We start from the raw sequence: 21,102 nt of genomic DNA on the forward strand, positions 1-21,102 counted from the left end.
GCCTTGGGGGGGTGGGGAGATGGGGCACACGCTTTTGCCCCAGAGGCTCCAGCTTGCAGATGCTGAGAGCACCCAGCCATGCTGGGGGGGGGGCGGGGGGAGCCCTGCCTCAGTTTCCCCACTCACTCACAGCCCCGTGCAATGGGAGGGGGAATTCCTCTTCAGCCCCCCCTCGACTATCTGCATTCCCCGGGGAAGGAGAAGGGAGAGGAGAAATGGGAGGAATGGGAGGGGAGGGGAGGGGAGGGGAGGGCCGGCCACGCCGCTGCTGAATAATTCACCACTTGGCGGGGTGGGGGGGGCGCAGCGCTCCGCGCACCGCACCGCGCTTCGGAGCGCAGCTGGGAGCGCGGCACCGCGCCCGGCACCGCACCGCCCCGCACCGCGCATCGCCCCGCACCGCTCCGCGCACCGCATCCCCCCGCCTCCGGCCGGCACCGCGCACCCCCCCCTCCCCGCGCATCCCCCCGCCTCCGGCCGGCACCGCGCACCCCCCCGCGCCCCGCTCCGCGCCCCGCCGCGCACCATGGCCCTGCTGCTGCAGCTCCGCACCGCCTCCGGCCTCCGCGGCAGAGCCGACCGCATCGCCAAAGCGGCTTTCCGAGGTAGCGGGGACGGGGGCGGCGCGGGGGAGGGGGGGACGGGACGGAACGGAGGGGGGGATCCCGCCACCGGCTCTGCCCCGCCGCCCCCCTGCCTCAGTTTCCCCGCCGAGCTTGGGTTGGGAAGGGGGGAGGCGAGCCTGCCCTCCCCGTCTGGGGCATGAGCCCCCCCCGCTAGAGCTGCTCTGCTGGGGACCCCCCTGCCTACCTGGGACCCGGCAGCCCCCCAATACCCTCCCACGGGCAGCCCTTCGGGAGGGGGGGGCTCATCCAGGTGAGGTCCCAGGGTGACAACCTCCCCCCCGCCCCGGCAGAGGGACTCCCCAGCTTTGGGGAGCTGGGCTCCCGCTGTAGCGTCTAGGGCTTGGTCGCGACGCTGTGCCGCCAAGGAAGTGTCACTGGAAGGGCCAGGAGGGGAACTTGCCTTGTGCCGGGACCCGGCGGCTGCCCGCATTTCTCCTAAGGATGCTGCAGGGTTGGGTTTTCTGCTCGGATCCGCCCCAGCTCCAAAGCTTTCCAAGGGAAGCTGCAAAAAGGAGCAGAAAACTCTCCAGGGGTGCACAACCATGGCTGCTCCCAACCCTTTTCCGAGCCCCCCTCCCCAAGGGCTTGGGGAGGGCTCGGCGTGGGGTCCCTGCGTGGGGCTGGACCCGCCGTCCCGCGGGTGGGAGCCCAGCGGTGGCAGAGGCGGGTGTGGGATGGTTTGACAGGGATAGAAATCCTTTCTCTGTGCGAATGCGCCGCGGGAAGAGCAAGGGAGAAGGTATTTCCATCACCTCCCAGCCAGCGCTGCCCAAAGTGGCCTTCCCTGCACGGCCTTAATGACCACAGTGTCGTTAAAAAAGCCTAATTACCCCCTTATTTCCCTGTCCTCGCCTCCCAGCGTCAATGCAGGCTAAATAATGTCTCCGGGAACAGGTCGTACCCCCGGCCGGCTTGAAGCCTGCGGCGGTCCCGACCCTAAACCACCCCCAGGGACACCCCACCACCTCCCCTGGCAGTGGGGAGGGGGCATCTGCAGGAGGACCAAAGGCCACCACGGGTTTTCCTGGTGAGCCCCAGCAGGACCCCCGTTTCCCATCCTCAGCGTGCCTGGCCCCGAGCCCGGCGCACAGCCCCTGTGGCACAGGCAGGATCCGTCCCTGCCTCAAGATCGTGGTGTAAGAGCCACCGTGAGACCCCGCGGTCTGAGCCCCGGGGCGGTGGGAATGGCACGCGCCGTGAGGTGCTGCTGCCTGGTCCCTGTCGCGCCGCCGAGGCTGGCGGCTGCGCTCAGAAGCACCTTGAGATGCAGCGCAGCACCCGCCGCGCTCCCACCCTCTCCCACTCCTGCCACGGCCCTCGTCCCTTTGTGGGACACCAGGACGTTTCTCCAAGGCTCCCCATATTCCCACTGCCATCATCTTCCCAGGCATGAGCTGGCTCCTACGCCGTGTGGGATTGCCATCACTGTCACGCCGTCCAGGGAGGGCAACACTAACCTTCACAGCCATTTCATAGAATCACGGAATGGTTTGGGTGGGAAGGGACCTTAAAGGCCACCCAGTGCCACCCCCTGCCCTGGGCAGGGACACCTCCCACCAGCCCAGGTTGCTCATTTCCTTCCCCGGTGCTGAGCCATGAGGAGCTGGGCTCCTCATGGACATTTCTTTCCCAAGGGAAAAGTTTGGTGTCGTCTTCGAGGACAGCTGGGTCAGGATTCCGAAATTTTTTTTCCTGGTAGTTTGCTGCAGTGGATTTCTGCGCAAAGAGGGGGTTTAGTTTCACACTGGGAATACAGCAGGTATCGCCCATAGCTGCCTCTTCCCCTGCTTGTCCTGCGCAGCCGTGGAGCTTTTACACTGAGAGAGGGGACATTTAGGTGAGATATTGGGAAGAAATTCTTTGGTGTGAGGGGGGTGAGCCCCTGGCCCAGGTTGCCCAGAGAAGCTGTGGCTGCCCCATCCCTGGAGGGGTTCAAGGCCAGGTTGGCCGGGGCTTGGAGCAACCTGGGCTGGTGGGAGGTGTCCCTGCCCAGGGCAGGGGGTGCCACTGGGTGGCCTTTAAGGTCCCTTCCCACCCAAAGGGTTCTATGAACATCCCGGCATGGATGGTTGGGTTTTGGTGCCATAGTCTCCAGAGGGAAGAGTCTCCTGCCTTTCTCCAGTGCTTCTAAATGGAACTTTAGACCCCTGCGGCATGGAGCGTGCTGACTTTCACCAGCCAGGAACCCCTCAGTGCTCCTCACAGCTACTGGCAGGTTGAGGGTTGTGCTGATACTCCTCGGTGCCCTGGTTGTCCTGGAGTTACTGAGAGTTGCAGAGGCGGATGCTCTTTGCCAGACAACCTGCCATCCATCCTCCTCCTCCCTCTCCTCACCCGCCGGCAGCACAGCCTGGGGGTTCGGGCAGAGCTCCCCAAGTGGGTGTCTGCTCATTCAGCCAAAATCATCTATTATTGCGCAAAAAGGAGTTAAAGAAAGAGTTTGACTCCGGTGCGACAGGCCGCCACGTGCATTCCCGCAGGTGAGCAGTGCTCTGAAACGCTGCTCGACTTCAGCTTGGGTGGGAGATGAATAAATCACAACCGTGATAAAAGCGTTCCTGAGACTGACAGCAGTGTGGGATGGCTATGGAAGAATGCTGCTCCTCTCCTCCCAGGGATCCCCACACTCCCGACAGCCCCCGTGAGCCGTAGCTGCGCTATTTGGATTTTGCAGATAGGAGAAACTGAGGCACGGACTGGAGTTCCCGGTTCCGGACCCATGGGGGCAGCCAGGGAGAGGTGCCAGGTTATCCGTCTCCTGGTCTGGAAGCGGTGGGCTCTGCAGGGTGGCCAACGTCCACTCCCACCCCTGAGCATCAGGGACTCCGATGGTTTCCCGTCATGGTCTCCCACCATGGCGCTGGATTTGACTCACCAAACTCCCAGGGGATGCTCGTGCCCGGGGAGGTTGTCGGAGGGTTTAACCAACACCATCCCTTGTCTTTATGAGCCTCCCAGTTGTTCACAGGGGATTTGGGGCTGGTTTTGAAGTTCAGTGCCCCGTAAGGCACCCGTCATTCCCCGGCAGCCGCCCCACGCATGCTCCAGGCTGGCCAAAAAGGGCTCCAAAGCCCCAGATCTGTTGCCGTTGCGGTTCTCCGCTTCTCCACCTCTTTGCTCTGCAGTGAAACTCAACTAGGGGTGAATTTAGGATTTTCTGCAAATAGAATCATAGATTTGCCTAGGTTGGAAGGGACCTTTCAGATCACCAAGTCCAACCATTGACCCAGCACTGCCAAAAGCCATCGCTGACCCATATCACTAAGCTAAATGCTTGCTCTTCAGGCCGGCTGCAGGGGAAGAGCAGAAAAATGGTGAATTTTCTTCAGGCTGCCCGTTTTGGGGGTGCCTCGTGGCTTGCCTGTAGCAGAGTTTTCACTCTTAGACCAGCCTAATTGCGTTTGTGAAGGAGAGGACTTGCGCCCCGGTGCAATTAGAGAGCTTGTCGGCTAATTGATCACAGATGGAGTTATAAAGAGCTTCTTGGCGAGGCTTCCTCTCTGGATTAGCGTGTGTAAACGAGGGAGATCATTCACGGATCCCCCCTGGAGCACCACCGGCCACTGGTGGATGATGATACCGCTGTAATGAAACATGGCTGTGGTTCTTGCTGGGTTGGGAGAGGACGGAGCAGTGAGGGTCCCACCGCGTTGGTTTGTCTTAAGCTGTGCTCTTAGGAGAAATATTTCAGGCGGCAGATTGTCCCCCTTGGAATGTCTTCTCCCAGATGCTGCTTCCAACCTGTGTTGGCTTACAGCTGATTCACCCCCGGCCCGTGCACGTCTCCTTGTTGGTTTGGTCCCGTATCTACGTGAGGGTGCTCTGCAGCCTCCCCTCGAGCCCATACCAAAGCTGAGCTGCTGATGTGTCTCTGGCACCCGGTGCCTGTCCCATCGCCTAGGAGGCTGTGGGGTCCTAGAATCATCAAATCACACAATGGTTTGGGTGGGAAAGGACCTTAAAGCCCACCCAGTGGCACCCCCTGCCCTGGGCAGGGACACTTCCCACCAGCCCAGGTTGCTCCAAGCCCCGGCCAACCTGGCCTTGAACCCCTCCAGGGATGGGGCAGCCACAGCTTCTCTGGGCAACCTGGGCCAGGGGCTCACCCCCCTCACACCAAAGAATTTCTTCCCAATAGCTCATCCCAATCTCCCCTCTTCCAGTGTAAAACCCTTCCCCCTCGTCCCATGGCTCCCCTCCCTGCTCCAGAGTCCCTCCCCAGCTTTCCTGGAGCCCCTTGAGGGACTGGCAGGGGCTGGAAGGTCTCCGCGGAGCCTTCTCTTCTCCAGGCTGAACCCCCCCAGCTCTCTCAGCCTGTCCTCCCAGCAGAGGGGCTCCAGCCCTTGGAGCATCTTCATGGCCCTACTCTTGATGGCTCCATCCCAGCAGAGGAGTGGACCCATTCCCGTTCCATGTCCCCTGTGTTGGGTGAGGAGGGGCTGGGCTGCATCCCACTCCAGCTCCCATCCCACCCCACGGAGAGCAAGGACGGAACCGGGGGCAGCCGGTGAGGTTCATGCTTCTCCTCCACCCTCACCCCAAGTTGTCTGGCGTGAGATAGATACAGCGCTGTGCCTACATCCCCGAGAAACTCGTGCGTCCGTGGATGAAGTGTTTCATGGCAGGGAACTGGGAGGGCGGGTTGGGACACAGGATGCACCTCCTGCATTTGCGTTACCCACGCCGGATGCAGAAAGCCTGGCAAAATGGTTTTTTTGGCTCTCCTTGTGTGATAGTTAAAGCAGAAAGGAATGAGTTCTGGGGATGGGGATCAGGATATCTCAGCCTTTGGGAAAATAAAGTCAGTGTTGACCCCGCAGCAGTAAGGGGTCCCCCGCCACCCCTGTTCCCCGACGACAGGTTGTCTGCGCAATGCTGGGCCCAAACCAGACTCACGCACTGAGGAGTTTTTAATTACCCAGGAGACAGTTTTCCTTTCTGGGAGGGAAAGCCTCGGTGTGATTCAGTGATTAAACATTAGCATTTTTATAAGTTTTCCTCCTGCAGTGTTATGAAGTGGGTATTAACTAGAAATACTGATTCGGGGGGGTGGTGGGGGGGGTGAGGTTATCCTACCGAGAGCAGCTGAAAGCGCGGGGCAACCTTGGAGCCGGCGCTCCTTGGGAAAACCTGATTATTTCAATAACTAATGCACGTGCTGGGTGCTCTCCCTGGGATTCCCCTCCCCGGCAGCTCCTCCTCTCGTCCCGCCGACCGGGGGTTTTGAGGCTTCCTTGCCTGCTCAGGCATCGCATCCCGAGCTCCTCGTCCTCCCCGAGTGCCTGCCCCGGGGCAGTGCCGACGGAGGGATGCTGCCATCGGGGTGGGAACGGAGGGCTGCATCCCTACAGTTGGGCTCAAACATCCAGATCGTCTGCTCTGTGCAGGAGCTGGGGTGGTTTTTTGGGGAGAAGCTGGTACAAGACCTCATCCCTGGGCTTAGAGCACGCTTGTGGGGGGTGTAGAGCTGTAGCCCAATGCCCCAAAGCTTGAGGAGCCCCTCTACAACCAATGTAAAAGCCACTGCAGATGCCGCCGCCATCCCCATCCCCATGCTCTGTTTCATCTGCTCTGCAATACGGGACAAGGCGTGAACACGCCAATTAAGCGCACTCAAGAAGAACCTTCTTAATTAGCTCTTAAAGCTGGTTAATGTGGTGTTTAGTGCCGTTGTGGGGGAGCTGAAGCTGGATTCACCCGCTTGCCTGGGCTGTGTCCCCTCTGCACCCCCTTCGCAGACACACACGTGCCCGTGATGCTCTCACACCTTCGCAGACGCCTGTTCCCCATCCCAGGCAATGCCCACAGACTGGGGTTGGACTAGATGATCCGAAAGATCCCTTCCAACCCAGGCAATTCTATGATTCTATGACTATGCTCCATCCAGGTCACCCCTCCAGACCTCAGCCCTGGGGTCTCACTGCTGCCAGTGCTGGGCAGCCCCTACCTGTGTATCCTACCCCAGCTGCCCCCCGCATCATGGAATCACAGAATGGTTTGGGTGGGAAGGGACCTTAAAGGCCACCCAGTGGCACCCCCTGCCCTGGGCAGGGACACCTCCCACCAGCCCAGGTTGCTCCAAGCCCCGGCCAACCTGGCCTTGAACCCCTCCAGGGATGGGGCAGCCACAGCTTCTCTGGGCAACCTGGGCCAGGGGCTCACCCCCCTCACACCAAAGAATTTCTTCCCAATATCTCATCCCAATCTCCCCTCTTCCAGTGTAAAACCCTTCCCCCTCGTCCCACGGCTCCCCTCCCTGCTCCAGAGTCCCTCCCCAGCTTTCCTGGAGCCCCTTGAGGGACTGGCAGGGGCTGGACGGTCTCCGCGGAGCCTTCTCTTCTCCAGGCTGAACCCCCCCAGCTCTCTCAGCCTGTCCTCCCAGCAGAGGGGCTCCAGCCCTCCCAGCATCTCCGGGGCCTCCTCTGGCCCCGCTCCAACAGCTCCGTGTCTCTCCTGTGCCGAGGCCCCAGCGCTGGAGGCAGCACTGCAGGGGGGTCTCCCCCGAGCGCAGCAGAGGGGCAGAATCCCCCCCTCGCCCTGCTGCCCACGCTGCTGGGGATGCAGCCCAGGCTGCGGGGGGGTTCTGGGCTGCCAGCGCACGGTGCCGGCTCATGGCCAGCTTTCCCCCCCCAGCACCCGCAAGCCCATACGTAGGACCCTGCACTTGACCTTGTTGGACTTCGCGACGTCTCACTGCAACCAACCTGTTTTTCCTCTCCCCTCTCCAGGGCTCTCCTTCTACACCCGAGTGCTTGAGAACTGCGAGGACGAGGCCAGGTTTGACGAGGTAAGAGAAGACGTGTTTTCCTCCTGGTTTGCTTTGCTGTGGCTCCCTCTCCAGATGCGCGCACCCGTTCCCCGATTGAAGGGTGTCGGCGTCTTCCGTGTCTGCTCCAGGGTTTCTCCTGGCAGGTACCAAATGGGTCTCTCCTCCGTGGTCTGGCCGGGCCTGAGGACATGGGGGTCCTGTCATGTGGGAACAGCCCTACAGCATTTCCCCTTGGGGTGATTAATTAAAAAAAAAAAAATAATAAAAAAATCTATGTGGTTTGCACTGAAGCTTCAGGAAAAATTGCTTTTCTCTGCTCGGCAAATCCCGCTGGGCTCTTGGCTCTCTTTTTCCTTGCTTCAGGGGGAAAAGCTCCTTGTTTCAAGTCCTCAGAGGCTCGGTTTTGGTGCTGAGCCTCCAGCCTCCCCCAGCCCATCCGCAGCCCTCGGCCCAGAGGCCGATCGATCTGCTCTGGGTGCCCATGGGGTGATGTCCATGGGGTGATGTGTGGGGCCTCCAGCACTCGGCTTTGGCCTTGGAAAGGCAGGGAGAAGGCACTGAAACCCAAGTTCTGTGTGGTGTTAAAATTTTTCTTGGATTTTCTTTTCTGAAGCAGTTAGCAGGAAAAATGTTCTGAGCTGATTGAAATAAGGGCACCCACACAAGCAGGGAATAGAGGTGCTGCTGAGGAGTCACATTCAGAATGGAAATGTGATTTCAAAAAGAGAATGGATGTCTCCTCTGATTGCTTTGTGTTTCTTGTAGGAGATAACCCGTTCCCAGGGGCTGGAGAATACAAGAGGCTATGAGGAATATTAAGATCTTTAAATTGTTTATCGCTTTCTAAAGCTTTTTCCACCTTTAGAAAAATAAGGTTTCATCCTGGTTCCAGGCATGGGATGGTTTTGTAGGGGGATAAATCCCGTGGTGTTCCCAGCTTGCGCACCCAGAAGCGTCCCCAGCTCCCCCTGCCCCTCTGTGTCCCTGGCACGGGTTAGTCCTTGCTCCGGGTTTTAGGGGAAAAGCTTAATCTCAGGTTCCCCTAAACTTCCAGAGAGGATGAAGGGGCAGGAGAAGCCCAGGGCTTGGGCAGGGTGGGATGTGCCACCGCTGTCCCCAGGGCTGCACGGGGCCGCTGAGGCACAGCGAGAAGGTGGCTGGAGATGTGGCTCCAACCGCGTTCCTACCAAGCCGGGGGAAGCTGCTGATGTTAATGGGATGCAGATTTCCGTAGATCTGCACACCGCAATTTGTTAGTATAATAACTGATCTGAATAACAACCACGGAGGTGCGCACCGGCGCAGCTGCCTGTATCTCCAAACCCTTTGTGATTTGAACGAGGAGATCCTTCCCTGCCGAGGCCGCAGGCTCTGCTTGCTCTCTTAGGCTTGGTGGGATGCCAGACGCCGGCTGCTCTGAGTGCTTGGTGCTGCACAGCGTTCTTGGAGCATCCCAGCCAAGCCTTGAGCATCCCAGCCAAGCCTTGAGCATCCCAGCCAGGCTCTGAGCATCCCAGACAAGTCTTGAGCATCCCAGCCAGGCTCTGAGCATCCCAGACAAGTCTTGAGCATCCCAGCCAGGCTCTGAGCATCCCAGACAAGCCTTGAGTATCCCAGCCAGGCTCTGAGCATCCCACCCATGCTGCGAGCATCCCAGCCAAGCCTTGAGCATCCCGGCCACGCTCTGAGCATCTCAGTCATGCTCTGAGCATCGCAGCCTTGCTCTGAACCCCCTGCAGTCCCAGGCAATGTACAGAAGAGGACAGGCATTGATCCATACCAGGAGGATGAGGATTATAGAGTTTAAAAGACAGCAGGTCTGAGAGAGCCTTGAGCCACAGGTGTATATTAGTGTGTATCATAATTTCTTCTTACTGCATCTGTGGGAATGAGCCTCAGGCTGTCCCCATCTCTCTACTCACATCATGCTTATTACAATTCCTGCTGTGAGAGCCTCATATAAACCTGGTTAAAGTCAGCCTGGCAGTATCTACACGGTGAATTGCAGCAGAGTGAGGCAAGTTGCTTTGGATCAAACTTGCCCGCCTGGACCAAGCTGTGGTCTCTTCCCATCTCCTTGCACTGGGTGATAGGCTGTACCCAGCTCCCTGCTCCCCTGCGCTGCAAATACCATGATTTTTCTCATCAACCACTTGGCTCCAGCTGGAGGAAACTCCAGCCTCAATCAGAGGTCACTTTATACTGGGGACGAAGGTCAGGATGGAGTCCTGGCAGAGATGACATGAAGGTGTGCAACTGCTGGCTGCTCCTGGGCTTGGGACTTGCCAAACATGAGTAGAATCATAGAATCACAGAATCACATAATGGTTAGAATTGGAAGGGACCTTAAAGGCCACCCAGTGGCACCCCCTGCCCTGGGCAGGGACACCTCCCACCAGCCCAGGTTGCTCCAAGCCCCGGCCAACCTGGCCTTGAACCCCTCCAGGGATGGGGCAGCCACAGCTTCTCTGGGCAACCTGGGCCAGGGGCTCACCCCCCTCACACCAAAGAATTTCTTCCCAATAGCTCATCCAAATCTCCCCTCTTCCAGTGTAAAACCCTTCCCCCTCGTCCCGTGGCTCCCCTCCCTGCTCCAGAGTCCCTCCCCAGCTTTCCTGGAGCCCCTTGAGGGACTGGCAGGGGCTGGAAGGTCTCCGCGGAGCCTTCTCTTCTCCAGGCTGAACCCCCCCAGCTCTCTCAGCCTGTCCTCCCAGCAGAGGGGCTCCAGCCCTCCCAGCATCTCCGGGGCCTCCTCTGGCCCCGCTCCAACAGCTCCGTGTCTCTCCTGTGCCGAGGCCCCAGCGCTGGAGGCAGCACTGCAGGGGGGTCTCCCCCGAGCGCAGCAGAGGGGCAGAATCCCCCCCTCGCCCTGAGCGATTGCACCATCAGTCAGGGTTTTATCCTTGGGATCACACAAGGTCTCTGCAGCATCTTAACAGACAAGCTGAGATGTGTGTAGCTGCTCCATGAGGCTTTCAGTTACCTAAACGTGTGCTAAAGCCAGGTCAGCCACAGCTCCTGCTGTAGCATCGTGACCTGGTACTATCCCAACTGGCCCAAAACATAATAGTTTGATGAGTTCTGATGGCACATAGCGAAGGATGCAGAAAACACGCAGGCACGCGTGAATTGCTGGGTTCACCTTTCCAGCTCTGCTGGGGGCTTGCTGGGAATTCAGCCCCATCTGGAAGACGAGCCTCCTGGACGGGTGGAAATGGGGAGGCTGCCGCTTGCCCTTCCCTGGGAACTGCCGGGGGCCCGGTAAGAGCGGTGGAACTGGTGGTGTGGCCCTGCCACACGCTGGGACGCTGAGTGCTGGTCCCTGCTCGTGCACGGCTGGAGAGAGCTGCCCTGGGGAGGAATGGGCTGGGCTCTCACGTAGATGCATCTTCCTCGTGGTGTGGGGCAGAGCATGAGCTGCAGCAAAAGATCATCGAATCATAGAATGTGTGGGGCTGGAAGGGACCTCCAAAGGCCATCTCGTCCAACCCCCTGCAGTGAGCAGGGACACCTTCAACTAGCTCAGGTTGCTCAGAGCCTCATCCAGCCTGGCCTTGGATGTCTCCAGGGATGGGGCCTCCACCCCCTCTCTGGGCAACCTGGGCCAGTGTCTCACCACCCTCATTGGAAAGAACTTCTTCCTAACGTCTGATCTAACCCTGCCCTGCTCTAGTTTAAACCCTTCCCCCTCGTCCTATCGCTACGTGCCCTTGCAAACAGCCCCTCCCCAGCTTTCCTGGAGCCCCCTTCAGGGACTGGATGGCAGAGGTGCGGTCCTGGTTCCTCTTCCCCTTAAATTCAATCTCTCGTGATCTCATGCTGCTGAAGGACTCCCTGATGCAACGGCCACGGACAAGAAACCTGCCGTGAGCTGGGGAACGTGACTTGGGCTGCCTGGAGTAATTAGCTGATGAGGCTATCCAGGAAAGCACATCTTTCCCTTTGGGTGTACGCACAAGGCAAGTCATCCTGCCATTGATAACAAGCCCGGCCGATGAATCTTATTTAATAAAATTTTATGATTGCATTACGGCAGCACTCAACTATTCCCCAGCTGTTCCCCCGCGCGGGGCTATCCCCCGGGGAGCTTTTGCAGGGAGGTGGTGGTCGTCTGTCACCCTTGTGGAGCACAAAACTCAATCATCGGGCTGCCTTCCAGATGATTCCTGGCGGCTGCAGCGGTACCAGGGGGTGCCAGCTCGCTCACGGAGAGGTGATTGCTCCACTCTACAGATTTTTGCCATTAGCTGCCAGGCGAATGGGACCACCCTTGATGCTGGTGCACTTCTCTTTCTACCAGCACTGAGCAGCTGGGTGGTAATTTGGGCAGCTAATTAGCTGTTATGGCGGTGGGCTGCCCGGCAGGACGAGGTGAACTAGAGAGGTCCATCGCTCGGAGACGGTGCTGTGCACAGCAGACAACAGCTTTGGGGCAGACTGTGGGGCAGGAGGTTCCCAGCAGCAGGCTGGGATGTACGGCGGGTGAAAAAACTGCAGGGAAACCCTGAACGAGAAGCCTCAGGAATGACCCCATTTCATCCCGTTTTCCCTTCAAAATGGGGTGAAATGGTGACCTTGTGTCTGGGGGGTGGTTTGGATGGGGGGCACGTCTCATCCCCGGTGTGGGGAAGGTTTCTGAAGCTGAGCTGGTCTCTCCGCGAGAGGAGATGGAATGGGGTGAGGATGAGGAGGATGCTCCCTCCCTGCAGAAAATTCCCATGAGGTTCCTGTGAAGGCAGAGGGTGTTTTGCCGGCGCTAACGACGGCCCCAGCCCTCCCTCCCACCGCTTAACATTCACGAGGACCCGCTACCAGGCTGAATTTGGGCTGCCCCAGTGGTTTCCATTGGTTTGGTTTCGCTCTCTTTCTTTTTGCAATTATTTTTATTCATTGCTTAATGAATGATGCAAAGCCCGTGGTTCCCCTGAGCCCGGGGGAAGATGAGCTGCTGGCTATTCCAGAGGGAAGCCCCGGCGCTCCGGCTGTATTTTACATTATCAGGAAGGGCTGCACCGTGTCCTGCCTGCACCCCAAAGGGTTTCTTCTTGGAGGGGCTGGGCCTGCAGCTCTCCCAAAGGCACCCAGCGCAGGAGGGAAGGGGAATCCAGTGGTGGTGCTGGGCATGGAGAGCCGTGGATGGGTCCTCTACGTCTTCCTTGCCTGCATCCAGTCTCTCCTAAAGGGGCAAGGACGGGCTTAAGTGCTGCTGTCAAGAAAGCCGAGACTGAGCTGCGGCCTTGACCCGAACATCTGGAAATTCCCCTGCTGAATCAGGCTTGGAGATGACAGGCAGGAGGAGCATCCGGCCACGGGCCCCAGGTGCTGCAGAAAAAGGGGAGACGTGGCTTAAAAAATGGGTGACACGGCTTGAAAAGGGGAGACACAGCTTAAAAAGAGGTGACGTGGCTTGAAAAGGGGTGATAATGGCTAAAAAAGAGGTGATGTGGCTTAAAAAGGGGAGACGCGGCTTAAAAAGAGGTGATGTGGCTTAAAAAGGGGAGACATGGCTTGAAAAGAGGTGGCGTGGCTTAAAAAGGGGAGACATGGCTTAAAAAGGGGAGATGGCTTGAAAAGAGGAGACATGGCTTAAAAAGAGGTGGCGTGGCTTAAAAAGAGGTGACATGGCTTAAAGAGGGGACACATGGCTGGCAAAGATGCCCTTTCCCAGCTCCCTTAAGGCCGTCTCACTGGACGTGGCTGGCGTCCGCATTCTGCCAAGGCGTTTCTCCGCCTCGATCTCTTTTTTTTCCCCTTTCGTTAATAGAAACAGACAGAATCGACCCAGCAGAGATCACCTGCTTAGCTTTGCACGGGGCTTTTGAAAAGGCTTTTAACAATAAAACCAGCGAGGAGAATAAAGAGGCACTCGGAGACGCTGCTCCAGCTGTGCCGGGCTCTCTCCCACTCTCTCTCTCCCACATCTGGCACACAGCTGGATCAGCCCTGGTGGGGAGCGCTGCCATAGCTGTTCCCCAGGGATGGGTTTCTCCTGGCGTGTCCTGGAGCGTGAGGGGGTAGCAGGGGCTCCTCCAGCCAGCCCACTAAAACACAGCCGTGTCTGGTAGCTCAGGATCTTGTTCTTCCCTTTCTGCGCACCCCTTGAGCCCTAAACGCCGACTGGTTGCCAGTTCCCACCTCTCTATTTGGTGCATCGCACTTGGCTTTCTCCCACAGCCACGTCCCCATGACCTTCCCCTACAAAAATGTGAAGCAAGAGCAAAATCGTGGAATGGTTTGGGTGGGAAGGGACCTTAAAGCCCCCCCAGTGGCACCCCCTGCCCTGGGCAGGGACACCTCCCACCAGCCCAGGTTGCTCCAAGCCCCGGCCAACCTGGCCTTGAACCCCTCCAGGGATGGGGCAGCCACAGCTTCTCTGGGCAACCTGGGCCAGGGGCTCACCCCCCTCACACAAAAGAATTTCTTCCCCATGTCGCACCTCAATCTCCCCTCTTTCAGCTCAAAGCCATCACCCCTCATCCCATCACAACAAGCCCTGCTAAAAAGTCTGTCCCCCAATTTCTTGGCAGATGATTGAGAAGGAGTAAAACGGGTTTGTGGATTACACTTTAACAGTGATGTAGTGCTTAGACTGTGCCACGGCTGGAGGGATTCCTGGTGCATATGAGATCACCAGCACCAGGAGATCAGCCATGGAGAGCCAGGAGCGTGGGGGAATCACGTGGGTCAAATGTCCAGGACGGTGCCACTTGAATGACCCCAACTGCCTGACTTGGAAGGAGATGGAAAAGCTCCCAGGCAGCAGATCAGGGATAAGCCACCGTCCCCGGCCAGCAGCGTGCATCTCCTTGAATGTGCCCCTTGGTTAGAGGTGGAGTTAGGGTCTCTCAGGACTTTGCTGTGTTTCTTGGCTGGCACCCACCCCGGCATTGCAGGGATGTTTTGCAAAACGCTTGGATGTTCATCCCTCTGTAAAAATGGGCTGAAAGGTTGAGCGGAGCGTCTGCTGCTGCCAGGGGAGGAGGGACAGATGGATGTGTTCTCAGAGACCTTCCCTGGGCTCCCTTGACACCACGGGCCATGAGCCCACCTAATTGCAGTGGATAAATGCGAAGTCTGTGGCTTTCCCCCTGCTAGCTAACCCCAGCGCTCGTGCTGAAGCAGAGTGGCCATTGTGAGCTTTTCTACTGACACAAGCCACATTTTAGCAGCAGCCCCGATGCCACCTCCTGCCTCAGGAGCCCTCGTCCATGGTCATGGTCATGGATAAATGCAGCAAAGGGCAGCCATTGAGTGCAGTCCCTTGCAAAGGTCATAGAACCATAGAATTGCCTGGGTTGGAAGGGACCTTTCAGATCATCAAGTCCAACCATCAACCCAACACTGCCAAGGCCACCACTACCCCATGGCCCTCAGCACCACGTCTGCCCGGCTTTTCAATCCCTCCAGGGATGGCGACTCCACCACTGCCCTGGGCAGCCTCTTCCAATGCTTCACAACCCTTTCCAGGAGGAAATTGTTCCCAATAGCCATCCTAAACCTCCCCTGGCACAACTTGAGGCCGTTTCCTCTTGTGCCATGGCCTGTTCCTTGGGAGAAGAGCCCGACCCCCCCTGGCTACCCCCTCCTTTCAGGGAGCTGTAGAGAGCCAGAAGGTCTCCCCTCAGCCTCCTCTTCTCCAGGCTGAACACCCCCAGCTCCCTCAGCCGCTCCTCACCAGACTTGTGCTCCAGACCCCTCACCAGCTCCGTTGCCCTTCTCTGGACACGCTCCAGCCCCTCAAGGTCTTTCTTGGCGTGAGGGGCCCAAACCTGGACACAGCCCTCGAGGTGGGGCCTGCCCAGTACAGGGGGAAGGCGAGTACAGGTAGGGCTCTCCCACGACGGGCCGGGTCTGATCCGGGTGGGACGGGGCTCTGAGCAACCTGGTCGAGTTGAAGACGTCCCTGCCCATGGCAGGGGGTTGGACTAGATGGATTTCAAGGTCCCTTCCAACATAAATCATTTCTTGATTCTGTGATTGTATGAGAGGACAGAGAGGGGACCTCCATGCACACCACAACCGGAGAGCGCTTTCGGGTTCCTGGGTTTTACTGGCTTGGTGGAAAGCAGCTGGGGAGGGCAGGGGGGAGGCACTGCAGGCACTGCTGCTGAGTTCCTCCATGGGATGGTTCGTGTTCGCGCCCCGGCCCACATCACCATGCCACAGAGGGTTTCCCTTCAGCCCGGCACTCTGAATTGATGAGAGCAAGTAGTCCCTCAGGGCTCGTTATTCATTAACCCAGGAAACTTCAGCGCTAAAACATTTGTCCTCTTTCATGGCTTACGTGAAGGGCAGCTCCCTGCGAGGGTGTGGAGGGGAGGAAAACCTGTCTGCCGAGAGCGGAGGCCGTGCCAATGCTGCGCAGCTCCAGGGGGACCCGCAGCTGCCTCCGTGCTAGTGAGATCCGCAGGGAATTGCAGTGAGATGCTGCCGGCCTCGGCAGAGCCTGCGTGAGGTGCTTTTAATAGGGCACCTGACTCCAGTCTCCTTTCTGGAGGCACGTAGCCTGGGCTGGTGGCATGGCTTTGCCTCTCCGTGTGGGGAAGGGAGCGCTGACTTCAGCCAAGGGCAAGTACAGAATCATCGAATCACAGAGTGGTTTGGGTGGGAAGGGACCTTAAAGGCCCCCCAGTGCCACCCCCTGCCCTGGGCAGGGACACCTCCCACCAGCCCAGGTTGCTCCAAGCCCCGGCCAACCTGGCCTTGAACCCCTCCAGGGATGGGGCAGCCACAGCTTCTCTGGGCAACCTGGGCCAGGGGCTCACCCCCCTCACACCAAAGGATTTCTTCCCAATAGCTCATCTCAATCTCCCCTCTTCCAGTGTAAAACCCTTCCCCCTCGTCCCATGGCTCCCCTCCCTGCTCCAGAGTCCCTCCCCAGCTTTCCTGGAGCCCCTTGAGGGACTGGCAGGGGCTGGAAGGTCTCCGCGGAGCCTTCTCTTCTCCAGGCTGAACCCCCCCAGCTCTCTCAGCCTGTCCTCCCAGCAGAGGGGCTCCAGCCCTCCCAGCATCTCCGGGGCCTCCTCTGGCCCCGCTCCAACAGCTCCGTGTCTCTCCTGTGCCGAGGCCCCAGCGCTGGAGGCAGCACTGCAGGGGGGTCTCCCCCGAGCGCAGCAGAGGGGCAGAATCCCCCCCTCGCCCTGCTGCCCACGCTGCTGGGGATGCAGCCCAGGCTGCGGGGGGGTTCTGGGCTGCCAGCGCACGGTGCTGGCTCATGGCCAGCTTTTCCCCCCCCGGCACCCCCAAGCCCTTCTCTCAGGGCTGCTCTCCATCCCTCCATCCCCAGCCTGGGCTGGCGCCGGGGGCTGCCCTGGAGCGGGGGCAGTTGCAGGACCCTCAGTGCATGTCCGCAGGCAGCACGGAACAACATCTAAAAAGCCAAATGACAGCCTTTAGGTAGCACCTCAGCTTGGTGGGAGCAGGTAGGGCAAAGCCTGGGGAGCTGAAGCCCGTCAGTTCCCAGCAGAAGTACGGTGCAAATATTTCTCGCTGAAGGCAGTCAGCTGTGGAAACCACTTCTCTGGAAGTGTAATTAAATGTTGTTGCTTGAATTCTGGGATGTCTTTTTTTAACTCTTTCGCTGTTAAAAAACATGTTCCGACTGAGCTACAAGGTATAGATGTGTCGGATTTAGGAGCTTTTGAGTGAAACATGAAAATCTGTGGATTGGGTTGTTTATGAGGTCAGGCAGAGCGAATGTAATAATCTTTCCCGGGTTTAAAAGACGGTGATGATGATGATGATGATGATGATGATGGTGGTGATAATTAATTATCTGTCTTAGGAGGGAAAGCGTATCACCCAGTTCCTTTGAGCCGCTCTTTTCCGCGGCGGCCGAGGTGGCTGTAACTCAGAGCGATGAGCACAGAGATCTGCATTTTCGTTTCGCCACCAGGCGACTTTGCCACTGTCAGACCTCCACCCGCAAAGTGCTCGGCGTGGTCTGGGCGCTGCAGACCCACCACCCGCCTCTCCAAAACGCTCAAAATCAAAGGGCAGGCAGGGGGGGTCGGGCTCTTCTCCCAAGGAACAGGCCATGGCACAAGAGGAAACGGCCTCAAGTTGTGCCAGGGGAGGTTTAGGATGGATATTGGGAACAATTTCCTCCTGGAAAGGGTTGTGAAGCATTGGAAGAGGCTGCCCAGGGCAGTGGTGGAGTCGCCATCCCTGGAGGGATTGAAAAGCCGGGCAGACGTGGTGCTGAGGGACGTGGCAGTGTGGTCAATGGTTGGACTCGATGGTCTGAAAGGTCCCTTCCAACCAGAACAATTCTATGGTTCTGTGATTCTGTGTCCTACATGATTCAGCCAAATCCGGGGGATCTATAGCAGAAGTCAGATCTGATCCCCGTTCCAAAGCCCAGCGCCAAGAAACCAGGGACTACACCACGAAGGGCTAATTCCTGATGGTGGAAAGTGGTACCCTGCGTTGCATTCCCCAGGATTTTTCAGCAAAACCCCAAGTGCTTGAAGCAAATTGCATTAGTGGCTCTGGACAGGAGGGTCCCTCTGGAGCTGGAGGTGTACAAGGAGCGCTCCCGGGGTGGTGGGGCACGTCGCAGAGCACGGCAGATGGACCGTGCTCCTCCACGCCACACACCGCTTTCTTCCCCCCCGGGGTTTGCTGCTGATGGGCTGCGGCGTGAACATCCCTGGATGAGCTTCTCGGTACGGAAAGCTTTCAGCAAAGCTGTTCAGCGGGGATGCGGGGAGGCTTTCTAGGCCACCACGCTTTCCAAATGTGTTATTTTGCTGCCTGGAAAACCTCTAATCACAGAATCACGGAATCTTCAGAGTTGGAAGGGACCTCTAGAGATCATCTAGTCCAACTCCCCTGCTAGAGCAGGATTGCCCAGAGCACATCCCTCAGGGCTGCATCCAGGTGGGTCTTGAAAATCTCCAGAGAAGGGGACTCCACACCCTCCCTGGGCAGCCTGTTCCAGTGCTCTGTCACCCTCACTGTAAAGAAGTTTTTCCGTGTATTTGAACGGAACTTCCTATGTTCCAGCTTGTGCCCATTGCCCCTTGTCCTGTCGCTGGGAACCATTGAAAAGAGCCTGGCTCCGTCCTCCTTAAACCCACCCTTTAGATACTTGTAAACATTAATCAGGTCCCCCCTCAACCTTCTCTTCTCCAGGCTAAAGAGTCCCAGCTCTTTCAGCCTTTCCTCATAAGGGAGGTGCTCCAGTCCCATAATCATCTTGGTTGCCCTTCGCTGGACTCGCTCCAGTAGTTCCCTGTCCCTCTTGAACTGGGGAGCCCAGAACTGGACACAGTACTCCAGTTGTGGCCTCACCAGTGCAGAGTAGAGGGGGAGAATGACCTCCCTCGACCTACTGGCCACAGTCTTCCCTATGCAGCCCAGGATGCCATTGGCCTTCTTGGCGACAAGGGCACACTGCTGGCTCATGGATAATTTGCTGTCTACCAGGACCCCCAGGTCCTTCTCCTCAGAGCTGCTTCCCAGCATGTCCGCCCCTAACATATACTGGTGTTTGGCATTCTTCCTTCCCAGGTGCAGGACCCTACACTTGCTTTTGTTGAACCTCATTTGGTTCTTCTCTTCCCAGCTCTCCAGCCTGTCCAGGTCACGCTGGATGGCAGCACGGCCCTCTGGAGTGTCGGCCACCCCTCCCTGCTTGGTATCATCAGCGAACTTGCTGAGGATACACTCTGTCCCCTCATCTAGGTCATTAATGAATATATTGAACATATAGAATCGAGAAGGGGGTGAGTGCACATCGTTATTTCGGTACCTTATCTTGGTAGCCACACTTGGGATGTGGGGGTCTGCTCGTGGTTGGACTCAATGATCTTAAAAGTCTTTTCCAACCTAAACAATTCTATGATTCTATGATTAGAGAGGGCCGAACTGTAGAGCAAGGACTTGGAATCACAGAAAAGTTAGTGTTGGAAGGGACCTTAAAGGGCACCCAGTGCCACCCCCTGCCCTGGGCAGGGACACCTCCCACCAGCCCAGGTTGCTCCAAGCCCCGGCCAACCTGGCCTTGAACCCCTCCAGGGATGGGGCAGCCACAGCTTCTCTGGGCAACCTGGGCCAGGGGCTCACCCCCCTCACACCAAAGAATTTCTTCCCAATAGCTCATCTCAATCTCCCCTCTTCCAGTGTAAAACCCTTCCCCCTCGTCCCACGGCTCCCCTCCCTGCTCCAGAGTCCCTCCCCAGCTTTCCTGGAGCCCCTTGAGGGACTGGCAGGGGCTGGAAGGTCTCCGCGGAGCCTTCTCTTCTCCAGGCTGAACCCCCCCAGCTCTCTCAGCCTGTCCTCCCAGCAGAGGGGCTCCACGAAGTCCCACCTGTGCTCGGTGCTGTCCGTACCCAGAGAGCAAGAGACAGCCCCTGTCCTCCCCCCTGTAGCCCAAGGATGGGCGTCAGAGTTACCCTAGTGTTTTTGTGACAGATGCAGCAATGACCACTCATTTCAGTTCCTCCCCCAGATTTGGTCCATGGGCAAACAAGTCCCTGCTCATGGTGGGCAGTTGGACTAGATGCCCTTTGAAGGTCCCTTCCCACCCAAACCATTCTGTGATTCTATGATCCAGGCAGAAATCATATCCCCTGCACTTTCTGTCTCCATCTCAGAAGCAACCAAAGGTCCTGAGCATCTTGTCCCATAGTGAAGTACCACTTCTGTTAAAAGTGAAGAGTTTCTCTTGAGAAGGTCTAAGTTCTGGTCTCTTTGGCCAGCTCTGGGCAGACCCTGGGAACATCACCTCCTGCGTCGAGGCAGGATGGAGAGTCCTCTGCCCAGATGAAGCTGCAGATAACAGATGGGACCAGTTTAACATCCTGAACATTGTGGGAGGTTGACGGGCTGCTGCTGTGCTTGTGACATGGTGGGCTCCGTCCCCTTCACCAATGTGTCTGAAGGCTGTGGTGGAGAGGAGAACCTGGGCCAGGAGCACCGGGCTGATGAATCTCTACCTGCACGTGTTGAGGAGCCCTGAACAGTCAGGGTAGGACAACTTCTCAGGCCAGAGAGGCATGGTGACGGCAGGAGGGGACAGGCAGCTGTAATTAGCGTTGGGATTGCTGGTTGTGTTTATCAACCTAGCGCCGGCTGGCGGGGCAGCAAAGCAAGGGGCAGGAGCGAGCAGGGAGCGGTGCTCACGCTGGTGGGGCAGGGCTGAGTTCCATCCCCACGATGGGGAGCCCAGAGTAAATCCAGCTGCGGAATGCTGGACCGTAAGCAAAAATATAGCACTGTCGTGAGGCCATTTCTAGTTTTCTTATGTATTTCATGATTTTATTTTTTTTTTTTCATTTGCTTCCTTGACTCACTCAGCAGAAAACGTAAAAATAGCTTAAAAATGAGTGTTGGCGTATTTCTGAAGAGTCACTAATTCCTTCCCGTGAAGTTGCTTGGCCAGCATTTTCCTTTCAAGACCCTGCGGGCGCTCCTGCCGCTCCTGCGGGCGATGGAGGGCTCAGCCGCGGCGCCGTCCCATCCCGCGACGCCCCCGGAGCAGCTTGGCCACGGGGTGTGCTTGGCCTGGGGAGGCCACAGGAGACCCCTGCCTCGGGACACTGAAGGCGGCGCAGGCGGTTTAGCCTGGCAGATGGGCTTTTTGCCTTGGCAAGCAAAAAAAAACCCACAAACGCAAGTGATTTTTATATATATTTTTGTATATGTATAGATGTATAAATGTAAAACATGTATATGTATATAATGTATGTATAGAAATTTATA

General features: G+C 57.8%; 1 protein-coding gene across 4 annotated transcripts in view; it reads left to right on the plus strand.

Moving 5' to 3' along the window:
* The first annotated feature begins 326 nt into the window (after positions 1–326).
* OTOF (otoferlin) overlaps positions 327–21,102 on the plus strand; it is a 122,953-nt gene continuing 102,177 nt past the window's right edge. For all 4 annotated transcript variants that reach the window (XM_074582261.1, XM_074582263.1, XM_074582264.1 and 1 more), the window contains exons 1-2: positions 327–605; positions 7,355–7,413. In XM_074582261.1, the coding sequence (XP_074438362.1) occupies positions 527–605; positions 7,355–7,413 (138 nt within the window). In that variant the 5' untranslated portion in view covers positions 327–526. The remainder of the gene's footprint in view (positions 606–7,354; positions 7,414–21,102) is intronic.

This window comes from Larus michahellis, chromosome 3 (assembly GCF_964199755.1).
Source record: "Larus michahellis chromosome 3, bLarMic1.1, whole genome shotgun sequence".
Lineage (NCBI taxonomy): Eukaryota > Metazoa > Chordata > Aves > Charadriiformes > Laridae > Larus > Larus michahellis.